The following is a 14,513-nucleotide window of genomic DNA, read 5'->3' as shown; positions in this document are numbered from 1 at the left end:
CTCTTGCAATTCTGGTTGTAACCAGCAAAGCAGGCAGGTGGGGGCAACTGAGGTTCGTGGCAGTTCCTCATTTGCCCTAATGGAACAGCCCCTCTGTGTAGTGATGGGACCTTAAAGTTCATGTACAGGCATTTCCATGTGTGCACTTTGCAGACAAGATGTACAGGCCCAGAGGTTTAGCTTCTAGAGCAGACCTCATCAACTGGATGCTCTCCAGATGTTTCTTCACAATTCCCATCAGCCACAGCCGGTCAGAACATCTGAAGGGCACCAGGTTGATGAAGTCTGTTCTACAGAAACTGGGTAGAAGCTCAACTCCAAGAGTGAGAACTCTAGTAACTCTTGCAAACCCATTTTTGCAAGGCATTCCTCAAGGCCAAAAATAGGGACAAAATAGAGACAGCGATTTTTCCAACAATGGTTTCCATAAAACAGAGACCATGGTAATAAGGACAACTGGAATGTCTGGAATGCATCACCATGGAGATGAGTTATGTGCTTGAATTCTGTAAAGAGCAATGGCTTTAAAAGAGGATTTGACAAATTTGAGGCAGAGAAGGCTGTCAATGGCTGCTAGCCAGGATGGCTCTGCCTGCCTCCATAGCTGGATGGTTATGGCTATCAGTTGATGGGGAGAGGGTTCTTGTGCTCAGATCTTACTTGCAGGTTTCCTGGGTGCATCTGCTTGGTCACTGTGATAACAGAATGCAGGACTAACTGTTCATTGTTGAATAACTGCCCCACAATCAGATCAAAACAATTGAATCATAGAATCAAAGAATCATAGAATCATCGAGTTGGAAGAGACCACAAGGGCCATCCAGTCCAACCCCCTGCCAAGCAGGAAACACCATCAAGCAAATTGCTCTATAAACACCAGATATAATCTAACCTCCACATAAGACTTGGGCTATCAAATCACAACCTATGCTCAATGAAGGCTGGCATCAGCTCACCTCCCCATAAGCTTTGTGCAAGCAAATCAGGAGGAACACTCTGGGGAGCCCCAGGAGAGGCTGAGGTTGTTTCATAGGGGCTGCGTGCTGACAACCCAAGGGATCTCTCCCAGCACTGATGAGATCGTAATTGTCGTTGCTCACATGGCAAAATGGGAATTCCTGAGGGACATTTAAAGGAGCAATGCAAGTCATGGTGGAACGGTTGTGCTTAGTCACACTCCCCAGGAATAAATCGGGAAGGCTGCCCTTTGGCCATAGGGTCGAGGGAATGATCTCGGTTGATCATTTCCCAGCACACGGAACTTTCCATGGGGTTGGTTTGTGTGGCTCATCTTTCCCATCTGTTCCTTTCCTGGCAGCTCCTGCTATGGCACAGCCTGAGGAGCAGCAAAGCAGAGTTTGGAAGTGGTGCTGAGCTCAAAGGCTCTGGGACGGGTGCTGGCGGCAGAGGACACCTTGAATTTCAGAGGCTGCCCCGCACAGGGTGAGTTTGCCACCTCGCTTCACTTTGTCTAAAGAAGTCTGAGGGATGTTTCCAGTGTGTGGAATATTGGGTGCTGCCTTGGACCAAGTGACTATGGGTTCGTCTGGTTCCATATTGTCCACAATGACTCAGTGGTTTGAGGGAAGGGTGTAGCTCAGTAGTAGAGGCATCTACCTTGAGCACAGAAGGTCCCAGGTTCAATCCCTGGCATCTCCAGGTCGGGCTGGGAGAGAACCTTCCCTGAAATCCTGGAGAGTCACTGCTACAGCAGAGTTTGTAACCAAATCCATACTTAATAAACAGAATACAGAATTAAAGGCTAAACATATGGTCCTCCTGAAGTTTTTTAAAAGTGCTGTACAGGTAGAATTTTTCCAAATCTTTAGTTACCCTATTTGTTACTTTATTACAAATAGAGCAGTGGCTACTATAATGCTGGACTTACACAACTAAAGTGGGGTGTACAGGGTGTTAGGAGAGGGGGTAGCACCTCTGGTGGGGGACACGTCATGCTCCTTCAAGAGTAGTTTGCCTACCTTTGGTCCCTATCCTGCATTCAACTCTCACCTGTGGCTCTAGAAGTTGTCAGAAGGTAACTGCAGCCACAACCCCAGAAATTGGCTTCAACTGACTGGCTAAGCAGGTGAGGTTGGCTGACGGGTCTTAAACCCTTGGTGAGTTAGGGTCTTCCCTGCATGCAAAGACAGGCTCTGGCGAATGGAGCAAATGAGATCAAGAGTGGGTCCAATGGTCAGGAAGGAGGTTTCTGCGTGTGCTGGAGAGGGAAGTGAGGGCACGTGGGGCTTGTCCACCTGGGAAGGGAGCCCATTTAAGGGAAGGAAAATTCTGATCCTAAATCTCTGCTTCCTTCTGGGAGATCTTTGGGAGAAGGAAAGGCTCAGGAGGAAACCCTACAGAAATCCGGAATGGAGTCCCTAAGATGGTTGGTGGCACTTTGTACACCTCCTTCCTTCCAGCTACTACTGCAGCCCAGCTGGTACCAAACATCTTGCTCTGCTTTCCTTTGGACCACCTTAGCACGGCTGAGAGACAGGGGGCCTCCAAATACACTGCCCAGGCTTGCACCCAGGGGAGGTCACTTCAGTGCTGCCAATGCACCTTACCCCTGGAGGTGCACTCCATTGTCTCTCGAGACAGACAGATGCAAACTAGTATAGTATCAAATATTTTTATAAATAAGATTACGCAGCAAAAGCAAGGTCACACCTCTCATTGAGTTTGTGCACACACTTAGGGTACATATTTAAGTGGCTTGTTTATCATTCTATTTTGAGAATGATTCGTGTTTTTATGTAGCAGCATTGTTTATACTTTTTGGATGTCTCATTATCATATTATAAAGTAGTTGTGTTCTGTGTTACAAATGAAGCATTGCTGGGAGTTGTTTCTCCACCACACACCCCATGTACAGTATTTCTTATCAATAAAATATTTGGTTTGGTACCAGCAGATATTTATTCTGAAAGTGTGGCTCAGAGCAGTGGCAGAGGAAGCAGTGGCAGAGGAAGCTCAGAGCAGTGGCAGAGGAAGCTCAGAGCAGTGGCCTCTCCAGCACCCTGGGCGCGGCAGCCCATACGGACACTGTGCCCTCGACTGCTCTACAGCTGGGGGGGGGGAAGCAGCGGGCCACCTTGTCACACACACACACCACCCCAGGGTGGCACCTGGGGCATGCCCCCCGCCCCCACCTTCGTACGCCCCTGGCCCGGAGAAAATAACTTTGAGACCCAATTACCTAGATGGGCTCTTCTGGTGCCAAACAGGAGAGCAGATACCAATGGGCTCCACTGCATAATTTAAACAGGTCTTAGGATATGGATGGCCAGGGTGCAGAATTTTATTTTATTTTACCTTTTGCACTGCACAAATTTATGGGTTGATCTGCTGCCCATGGGGTGCAGCAACTACCAAACTGGTCGTAGAGCTGCAGGAAACTGCCTTGTTGAAGGAAGACCTTAGGTCCTTCTAACTGAGTAATGATGACATTGGCTGGCAGCTGCTCTCATGAGCTTCAAATATAGGGAATCTTTTCCATCCTTACCTGGAGATGTTGGGAACTGAACCAGAGGTCTTGTGCATACAGAATGTGGGCTCTACCACCCCCAAAACTGCCATATACCCAGCACTGAACTGAGTCTGTAGCACAAATCCTTACCATCACCTGCTCCCTGATCCTTTTACTTGGAGATGCATCTGGGATCTTTATCATGCACAGCACCTGCTCTGGCACTGGCTATGGCTCTCAGGGTCTTCTGCACATGCACACTCCCAGAGCTCCAACCAGGATGGAGAAGAAATTCAATATTTAAAGGCAAATGTGCATTATTTGTCCCTTCTAAAACAACACAGCAAGACCCTTCAAAATACACACTTCTCTGAATTTTGCAGTACCATTTTTCCAGCCAAGTTGTCTGCACAAGAATGCATATACTAAGGTGAAGCATGCATACAGACGCGTTTACTAGTGAAAGTGACATACAAAAATGGGGAAATGTGCTTTGCAAACATGTGTATATTGGGCAAAATTGCATATAAAGGTGCATGTTTCAGGAAAAAATTCATACTAAAATGCTGATGAATTTTCACAAGGACTGCTTGAAAAAAAATTGCATGTGGAGGTGTGAATACCAGAATGTAAGTTTGGAGAAATCAAAAACAGAGAAACCAAAGCAGATATCCCTAGTAAACTGATACAATAAATTCTCATTTGGTGCTTCTGCATCTTGAGTGTGTTGGCAACGTTTTTACTGTGGATTCTACACATCTAGTTAAAGAGCAAGCCAGGGGCTAGTCATGTGTGTTTCTCTTTAAAGTTGGGCCTCAGTTTTGTGGGGCGGGGAAGGGGGGGGGTGAGTTATTGCCACTTGGCAGAACTCCCTGTTTCTGAAAGCATTATGAAAACCTTCCCAGAGAGAAGTGATGACATTCTTGGGACGCCAGCACAGCACTACAGTCCTCCAAGAGCCAACCATTCTGCCTGCTGTTCTGCTGTTTATTTAAGAGAATTGACTGGGCCATCAAGCTCCATCTTAATCTGTTGCTACTTGGGCTTCATTACTTGGCTATGCTTTCTTATTTTAGGCACCTCAAGCTTTTGCCTAAGGAGAAAACAAGGGTGGATTTAAATGCTGTTGCAAATAAAAATAGCTGCTGATTTATTTTAAAACTCCACCCACTGCCTCTTCCATTAACAAGCTTTCTTTGACCAGCCAGGACTTGAGAATCTCACTGATCTCATCTGGGGTCTGTGCCTTTGTTACTTTCTTCTGTAGGGCAGGGTGGGCTTTTCAAATTCTGCAATTGTCATCTCTCCAAATCAAGAAATAAGTAGTTTGGACTTCATATGGCTCTTAAAAGAGGCAGGGAGCCTTTCCCAGCCCCAGGGCTATGTCTCCACCTGGGCAGCCTTCCAGGGGCCACATGCTGGGGTAGGCAGGGCCAGAGGCAAACAGTGTGCAAGGCAAGAAACTTTGCACCACAGAAAAGACAGAGGTTTCTTCTTCTGTAGGCCTATGTATCTCCATCCAAGTGAGCAAGAGACAAGGAAACATTCCGCTAGGCAAAAGCTCTCGAGGAGGGTGTGGAACATGGCATTTGTGGGACATGGTCTGGGTTGGAGTGCTGAGGGCCTCTGGTGCTCTGCTTGGTACTCCTTCCACTGCCACAAAGTGGCAGGGAGTTCCATATGCAGCTTTTTTAAGGTGCAGTTTTCTGCTGCTGCTGCTGCTGCTGCTGCTGCTGCTTCCGCTTCCCTCTCTCCACCAGCAAGCAGATTGCTGCTCTTCGGACAGCTGCATGCACCCCCCAATAGCATGCCCATGTATCCAGTACTGATACCTTGTTCCAGGACTGAAAATTTTCCTAGGGCTGCAATTGCATTTTCAGGGGAGGTTTCAATCCTGGCATTCCTAGCTGTTGTACAGAAAGAAACACTTCCTGCTAGGAAAATGAGGCGACCTAGAGCACTGCTGCCAGGAAACACACAGGTGCCCCTCTCACTGGTACTTACGCATGGCACTATATTCACACAGATGCCCAAAAAAGAGCAAGCCGATTCCATTATGAAGTTACCATTTTCTTTTGGCTGGATCCGTTCTAGTCCCTTTAACAGCAGCCTGCGCTGTTGGGTGTTTTCCTGGCATGGAGATAAAATCTCACCAGCTTCATTTGCACCTCTAAGGAAGCTGTTATACGCACAGAAGCAAAGCCACATTGGCGGCCCCATTTCCAACAACAGCAAACCAGGACCGACTGACCAGCCCTCACCATGTCCTCCATACAGCAACTTATTTTACTTTACTTCATTTTATATTTTACCAACTCCACTCCTGTGCTTTTGATGAGAAATCAGCAAGTGACATATTTCTTGGCACCAAGCAGGAGGGGTTCAGAGAAGCTTCACCTGCGGAATTATCGCGTTATAAAGGCACAGGCGCCCCGCCAGAGATAGCATTGGCTCCCGCCGCAGTTAACAGAAGAGAACTGTAGCTCCCTCGGCTCGCTTCGTCTCCCATGTCAGAAAAGACTCGCTGACTCAACTTCGATGTCTCTGGGCTTTTATTGGGAAAAAGCAGAGGAGCAGCTGCAGTAGGAAAGTTGGCAACTCCGGCTCCTACGGTTCCCTCCCGTCCCCTCTGCATTGCTCCTGCGCTTGCAACGCGGCCGATCTTTGCCCTTCCGCACCTGCGGCCCGGGTCCGCCCCTGCGGCCGGAGCTGGGCGCGGCGCGTCCGCCTGGAGCTGCGAGCCGGCAACGCCCCGGCCCGGCGGGCGGCTCTCCCCGTGGAGCGAGGCGCCTTCGTGGGCGATGGGGGGAACCCTGAGCCGCCGCGGGCAGCCGCCGCCTCCGCCTTGCAGGCTCGAGGGGGCCGGGTAAGTGCAGGGGGAGAGACTGACAGGTGACCCTCCCTGGCAAGGGGGTGTAACCCCGGGACGGTTTCCTTAAGAGTGAAACGATGATGAAAAGCGGTGGGGTAGACAGTGTGGTGCAGTGGTTGGAGCGTCCGAGAGCCCACGGAGTGACCTTGGCTCCGTCCCTATCTCTCAGCCTCGCAGGGTTGTTGTGGGGATAAGACGGGAAGAGGAGACGTGTGCGCTCCCTGCGCTCCTTGAAAGGTAGTGGGATACACAGATGACAAAATAATAGCTCCCCTCTTGTTCCCGTCAAAGCTAAGGCTGCACCATTTAAGTGCACTTTGTTAACTAATCAGTCCCTTATGAAAATTGGAATTTTTGAAACGCCCCGAACTGCTAGGAGGGAGATGTTTTCTGTGCATTGTAGTTAAGCTGCAGTCCTGGTCGTCTTTGCTTGATGAGAAAATAAATTTCCTTAACATCGGACAAGGCTTCGGTGAGCCTGCAGAGGATTGGGCCCTTCTTCTCTTGTGGGTCAAAGATGGCTTCTGGGTGGCTGTCGCCATCCCACATTCTCCCCCGTTGGTGGTCATGTCTCTCTCCTCTCTTGGAGGCAGAAGGCCTCTGAATGGGAAGGGCGGTGCAGTTGGGGGCTTTCCGGGCACCTGGAGGCAGGGAGCAGGAGGGAGACTTGCAGACTCAGCCTCCACTGCCCTTTTGTCCCGCAGTTGCTGCTGCACCTTGAGAAGGGCGGCAGGTTGAGCAGCCAGAAGGCTGGGCCACCAGAAGGCTGAGCTTGCCAGCCCTGCCCACGGGCAGCCAGGGGAAGTTTCGGGGGGGGGGGCTGCTTATTTGAAGGCTCCATAGCCTTGGGGCCTCCCCAAAGGGGTATTTCCTTGGGGGTTTATCCTCTGGAGGGTGATGCAGGTGACAGGATTCCCCTTGAACTGTTGTTTGTGGATGGCTTCCTCCTTGGTAGAACAGCTGTGGCTGGAAGGAGGCCGGCAGGCAAATGGGGGGTCAGACTGGCTTCTAGTTGAGAGGCAGAAGGTTTGGAGAGCAGAGCTTGGGGTGAGAGCGCAAATGCAGCACCCCAACTGATGGTGTTTCTGGTTTTTGCTGTTTTCTATATCTCCTGTAGTTATTGTACTTTTGTGTTTGCAATTACTACAATTTATTATGTTTTCTTTTGCATTAATCTGTTCACTACTTTGGGGGCCCTCAGGCCAAAAAGTCCATATAAATAAACCAATCAATGAGTGAATCTGGTTGAGAATAAGATGCTGCCCTGGTGGGCTTTGGCCTGATCCAGCACAGCGTTCCTGATCTTTTGCAATCCTGTTTCTCCTGCTCTCCTGTTCTGCACTTGTCCACCCCTTTGCAAGGGGCCCCCATTAACTTTCATGGACTACTGGAGTTAGGACAATAAACCAGCTGAGCCTCTTCACTGTGCGTCTACATCAAAATAACTCCCACTGTGGCCAATGGGGCTTACTTCCAGGAAGTGGATTTAACATCCTGGCCTCTGAAATTTGTGACTAGTCTAGCAGATTTATTTTGACATCTTATGCCACAATAAATCTGCTAGTTTTTAAGGTGCCACAATCTTTTTGTTGCTACTGCTGCTTTGTTGAAACATAATGCTCTCCCCTCTGGAATATGTCACAATAAGCTAGCCTGATGGTTACTCACTTGGATGCCTTTATAAATGAAAGGATTAGAAGTGTTGGAGGGTGAAAAGGACTGGATGTGTAAGACTGGAGGGGGATTCTCCCTGTGCTGTTTTGTACCTGTGGGCAGCTGTGTGAGGTGGGTGGCAGCACAGTGGGAGAGCACTTGTTTTGCCTGAGGGGCTCTGAGGTTCAGTCTCTGGGATGGTCAGGTAGGGCAGGGAAAATCTTCTCCCCAAGGCCCTAGAAAGCTGCAGCCTGTGAGTGCGTAGACAATGCTCCCCCAAATAATTCTGGGGTGCTACTTGGTTAAGGGTGCTCTGGGAAGAAGCATCAAATGTGAAGCCATTCTGGGAAGCCATAACATGATACCCTAGTACAGTGGTACCTCAGGTTACAGACGTTCCAGGTTACAGACTCCACTAACTGGAAATAACGCTTCAGGTTAAGAACTTTGCTTCAGGATAAGAACAGAAATCGTGCTCTGGCAGCGCAGCGGCAGCGGGAGGCCCCATTAGCTAAAGTGGTGCTTCAGGTTGAGAACAGTTTCAGGTTAAGAACGGAGCTCCGGAACGAATTAAGTACGTAACAAGAGATACCACGGTACTTTAAAAGTATATTGTGACTGTGGCCTAACATGGATGGAAAAGGTACAGCGAAAGGGCAAGCCAGTTCTGCCAGGTGTGACTAAAAGGCAAGGGGACACTTCCTGTTGCCGAATCATTTCCTGCCAGGCTCTTGCTCCATGACTTTTGACAGCTCCCTGGCGCACAGATATTACACAGGTGGAAGGTATCCTATTGCTTCATCTCTCTACCAGCGATGGAGCACATGCCATGCACACACCTTCTCTCAGGCAGGTTCACTTTCTGGCAGTGGCGGAGGAAGCCTCTTGGCCGCCTGGTGCGGCGCGCGGAGGCACCCCCCCCCGGAGGCAGGGCGCCATGACGCACGTCAGAAATGCCGCGCGTGTGCAGTCCATCCAGCCTGCATGCTACTGCTCCCGCGGCGACAGGGCAACCCACCGAATGGGCAGCCAGTCATGGGGCTGCCACATCCATGCTGCTTTATGGACGGGGCGGCCAATTGGGCCGCCACTCACTCGGTCGCCGCAGGAGCAGCGACACCGACTCGGATGCACTGTGCATGCCTGGAATTCCAGGCATGTGCAGTGCATCTGGCTCGGCGCTGCTGCTCCTGCGGCGACTGTGTGGGCCGCCAGGTGGGCAGGGGCTTGTGGGGCTGCTCCATCTGTGCTGCTTTACAGAGGGGGCAGCCCCACGAGCTGCCCGCTCGCTCGGTGGTTCACTTGGTCACTGCGGGAGCAGCGGCGCCGACTCGGATGCACTGCACATGCCCAGAAATTCCGGGCATGCGCAGTGCATCCGGCCCGGCGCTGCTGCTCCCGCGGTGACCAGGGGAGCCGCTGGGCGAGCGGTGGCTCATGGGCTTCCCTGGCCATCTGTGGAGCAGCATGGGTGGGGGTGCCGGGTGGCGGGGAGTGGCCGGAGGGGCTGCCGAGTGTCACCCCCCCTCCCCTGGAACCCGGGGTGCTCTGCCCCTATCGCCCCTCCCTTGCTATGCCACTGCCCTCTGGCATCTCTAGGAAGGGCTGTCTAGAGCCCTGGAGAGCAGCTGCTAGTCAGTGTAAACAATATTGAGCTGATAAAAGGCATGGGAGCTCTACAACACACACACCCCTCAAAAAAAACCCACCATGAGTGCTGACTCTTCTACTGAGACCTAGTTCTGTCTCAGTGCTTGCTGCTTCCACACATCCGCACCCAAATCAGTCCACCACACCTGCCCAACCAGGACATTTGTCAATTAAAGAATTAATACATCATAGAGGTCCAAATCCTGTCCTCTCTCTGTGGCCCTTGAGGCCTTGATGAAGTTCATGCAGTTGCACAGCTTCTGCCCCCGCACTCAAATCCTGCCACTGAAATTGAGCTTATATAATATGTCCCTACTGTTCTGGTTGAGAGAAATTAACACAACCAGAGGACAAAAGATCTAGGATGGAGAAAATATGGAAAGTGTTCATTGATCATACACATGCAAATGCCCCCTGCCCTCAATATACTCTAGACTATATCAACATATGCTGCTGTTGATGCTCCTGTGCGTGCTTGGGAAGACCGCTCCCTCCTCCGGCCAACTCCATCGGGCCTACGCTCACCACCACATATTAAGAAGCACCGAGAAGGGCAGCCTCGGCTCTTGCTCTGTAATGTACTAGTGTTTGTATATTTTTACATTGCAATGTAGCCAAAGCAAATTCCAAGTATGCTGGAAAATGTACTTGGCCAATAAAATTATTCCTATTCCTATGGAGCTTTTGAGTTACTCTTTACCTTGAAACCCTGTAAAGAAATAAAGGAAAAACAAAGGAGAACCATCAGGATCCACATTAGCAAAGCCTTCTTCTTCCCCTGCTCACCTAATGAGGAATCCAGGAACATCTAGCGCTCCCCTCCTTCTACTTGGCTATGATCCATGTTAAGTAGGAACATCTTTTTATTTTATGTTTCTCCAGAATATAAGATACAAATTAAAAACAAAATGGATACAAAGGGGGAGTAACCAGCTGAGGCTTAAGACAGCTCAATACTTACGGATAATATTCACACTTGCTATCTCTGCATGGCAAAGGTGTCCCTGCCCAGGTAAGGAGAGGATGGTCCTCTTCCCTGCCCAAGCAGGGAGAGAAGAGTGCTTTGCAAACTTGGAACCCACTGAAGCCACAATTGCAAAAGTCCCCCTTGCCCACCACCCAATGATTTCACACAGAGACCATTCTGGAATATGCTGTCTTACAACCTGAGCTCTGGGTTCCTGTTATTAGTTCCAGTTCTATTTTGTTTTGTTTTTAAAAACATTCTAAACTGGATTTAGATGTTGTCATAGGAAGTTGTGCAGCAATTGCAAGCTATCTGTGAGAACCCATTTATAATTTTTGGTGCAAACAGTTCTGTGAGAAGAAGCAGCAGATGCTGTCTTGAGGACACCCCTCCCTTAAAAAAAATCAGGTTCCGAATTTGCGCCCCACCCAAACATTGTTGGCATCCATCTGTCTTGGGAGATAATGGAAGAGTGTGCCTTCAGGGGTAAGTCATACCATTGGAGAATTACAGCACCTGCTGTGGTGATAGAGACTGATAGGGGAGAGACATGTTTTGGTTGCAGCTGGGGCAGATGAAGGTGTCTGGTGTGCTGCTGCAGATGCACCAGGGTGTTTCTTTTCTCACGCTCCTCCCAGCAGTCATTCCTCCTCTGGTCACTGCTGACTGTCTCCAGGCACTGCACTCATCTGCAAGGGATTCCTACACGGCAGAGTTGATGTTGCCAGTCTTCATGTCACATTTGCAGGTGTCTTTGTTGCACAGAAGTGGTCTGCCAAAGGGCCCTGGTGCCTAAAGACACCTCTCCATAGACCACGTCCTTTGGGGATTCTCCTATCTTCCATTCTGTGTACATGACCAAGTGAGCGTTGCTGTTGCTGAGACAGAAGTGTGAAGATGCTGGGAGTAGCTCAGTTGATAGTATGAGACTCTTAATCTCAGGGTCGTGAGTCTGAGCTGCATGTTGAGCAAAATATTCCTGCATTGAAGGGGGTTGGACTTGATGACCTTTGTGGTCCCTTCCAACTGGTACAGTTGGGGCATGTTCTCAGGGATTGTGTGAGGAAGCCCAAATGACTGTCAGGGGTGGCAATTTGACCCCTGGGGTGTCTGCATCTGAGGCATTATGGGAGTTGTAGTCCAACAACAGCTGCAGAGTTGCATGCTAGCTGCTACTGCCTGAAGCTTGAGGAAGGGCCAAAACCCAGGGGCAGAGCATCTGCTTTGCCTGCAGAAGGTCCCAGGTTCCATCTCTGGCATCTCCAAGTAGACCCTCCAACACCAAAGAGCAAGTGGGCTACATGGACCAAGGGACTCTATCCTGAGCCAGGCCATTGGTGTTCCCAAAACAAAGAGTCTTGTGCATAAGCCAGTGGTAGCTGACCTGTGATCCTCCAGATGTAGCTGAACTGCAGTTTCCATCTGTCGTCCGTCCCCCCCCATCACGGCCAGTGACAACAGCTGAGGACCCCAGGCTGGATTGCCATCCTGACATAAAGTTCTGTGGACTCCAGTCTGCTGCATCTGATGAGGTGGACTCCCATCCACAAGAGGACCTGCCACAGGACACTTTTTGGTTATTTCCAGAATACCTGTTTGCTGTACTTTGTACAACTTTTGTTTGGAGGTTAGGTAGTATTAACTATTTCATGAGCATTCATTCTGATTTGTTTGCTGGGTGGGGGAAGACATGGGGAATATCAGTACATCTTCTCATCACTGTACCACAAAATGTCCAAAATAGTGGTGGGAGAAGCTGGTCTGTTGTGCAAAAACACCAAATGAACTTTAATAACACAACCTGAATTTCCTGGCATGTAATGAAATCCCACTGTAAAGTAACAGCATCTCCTGAAGTGTCATGAGACTTCACTGTTGTCTGCTGCAACAGCCTAACATAGCTACTTGAATCTCCTAAATTATTTGGAAGAAACACCAAGCCCACCGATAATGTGCGGGAAAGCTTATAGCAAGCGTACAAGATTGAGGCAAGCACAGTGTGAGCTTTTCAGGTCAAATCCAGTGTTAACTGTCAATTTAGTACAAAACCTTATTAATGTTGCTTTTGATTTGACATGCTCTTAATTTTGACTAACAGTCAGAGGGATAGTTAGGATGATAAAGGATATTGCCTCCATCTGTGGGCAATGGATAGTCATGTCTTCTATTCTGCTTTTCTGTATTCCTGCTGAAGAGCTTTCTTGCATTTGGTCCTGTTAAGATGTGCACTGGCTGTCTCCCAGCAACAGTGCTGAGTGATTGTCAGTGCGTTTGCAAAGAAAAGGAGGTTCCATTTTGTTTGATCAGAGTCTGTTCCTCACAGTGCAGATATCTGTAACTGAGAGGTGGCTTGACTGTGTTGTCTTTTCGGCTGTGATCCTGTGGAGCACAGGAAGGCTCCTCATGCCGAGCCAGCTCTAGATTGTTGGCACTGGCTGGCAGCAGCTCTCCAGGAGGCATCCCAACAGCTACCTGCGGCATCAAACCCCCTGAGGATGTGCTGTTTCTGTCTCTGACATAAATGGCTGTCACTCCAACTGGTATTGCTCCTCTGTTTCTTAGCAGAAATGTAACTTGAAACATATACTGCACGGCAAGCTGAGTCACACCAGCGGTTGCAGTTCATATCAAGGGCACCACGTACACAGCACAAATCAGAAACGGTTCAACTGAAATAAATTGTGCCAGTTTGCATCTCTCTTGTTGCTTTATTAATTGTACCTAAGATCTGCAAAGCAGTGATGGGGAAATTTCAGCCTGGGCATCCCTGATTCAAAGCTCTGGGGGTGTCCTCTGTCATTGCATGAAGACAGTTGCTGGAGCTGACAGCAATGGGGAAGCTGGAGGCTGAAATCCTGAAGGCAGAAACCACATTCTCTGCTGGGCGGGCAAAAGTCAAAGGCCAGCTCCTCATCTTTGCCGAGGGCAGAGACTTCATACTGGCTCCCAATCCCAGAGGCTGAGGAAGGGCATCCAGGATCTCCATGGCAGAACTGATGCTCTGCATGCTGAAGAAGAAGAGTTTGGATGTTATACCCCGCTTTAATCACTACCCGAAGGAGTCTCAAAGCGGTTAACCATCTCCTTTCCCTTCCTCCCCACAACAAACACTCTGTGAGGTGATGCTGAGAGACTTCAGAGAAGTCCTGACTAGCTCAAGGTCCATCACTGCATGTGGAGGAACGGGGACGTGAACCCAGTTCACCAGAATTACGAGTTCACCGCTCTTAAACTACTACACCACACTGGCTCTCTGGGAGCTGCTGCCAGGCAGTGCAGACCATGCTTAGCTGTTAGCGTGACTCAGTACAAGGGCAGCTCTCTGCCCCATGAGGCTTGGTGGTTCCAGGTACCGGTAGCTCATTTGACTATGTTCCAGGTAGTCCCATCATGACATTCCTGGTTAAGCCTTGGAGTCTTTGAGAAGTCCTGAGGATGGGGGTTACTGGTGCTTTAGTGACAAAGGAATGGAAGACATGGGGGGGGGGGGAGACACACCACCCCGATCTCCAAGTGATGCAAGATTCCAGGGGTTCCAGGTGATTACCAGTGTTTGTGTTTCCTTTGGAAATGAGGCACGACAGAGACTGTGGTGTCCTTGTGATATAGGGTTTATGTACACATATCTACAACCTGAGACTACGATGGAGGAGCTCACAGCATTACACGCCAAGAGGTTCTTGCTTCTCCCATGGTCTCAGTCTTGGGTGCCAGCAGAAATAAGCCACGGCCCTCTGTCTCTCTGCTCTGCCACTTTTTTTTCCCTCAGCTCACATCCCAGCCAACTGCAGTTCTAAAAACAACTCCTCTTCTTTCAGCTCTAAAACTCTACTTCAGAGGTCTCTGACACAGAGCCACTCGTTTTGTCCCCCAAGACTCATCTTTAGGGGCCATCACCAGGC

General features: G+C 49.6%; 1 protein-coding gene across 1 annotated transcript in view; it reads left to right on the top strand.

Moving 5' to 3' along the window:
* The first annotated feature begins 6,255 nt into the window (after window positions 1–6,255).
* TACC1 (transforming acidic coiled-coil containing protein 1) overlaps window positions 6,256–14,513 on the top strand; it is a 101,932-nt gene continuing 93,674 nt past the window's right edge. Inside the window, exon 1 of the mRNA XM_033172669.1 lies at window positions 6,256–6,335. Coding sequence (XP_033028560.1) covers window positions 6,271–6,335 — 65 coding nt within the window. The 5' untranslated portion in view covers window positions 6,256–6,270. The remainder of the gene's footprint in view (window positions 6,336–14,513) is intronic.

Source organism: Lacerta agilis, chromosome 15 (genome assembly GCF_009819535.1).
Source record: "Lacerta agilis isolate rLacAgi1 chromosome 15, rLacAgi1.pri, whole genome shotgun sequence".
NCBI classification, from domain to species: Eukaryota; Metazoa; Chordata; class Lepidosauria; order Squamata; family Lacertidae; genus Lacerta; species Lacerta agilis.
This window is presented reverse-complemented; position numbering and strand designations above follow the sequence as displayed.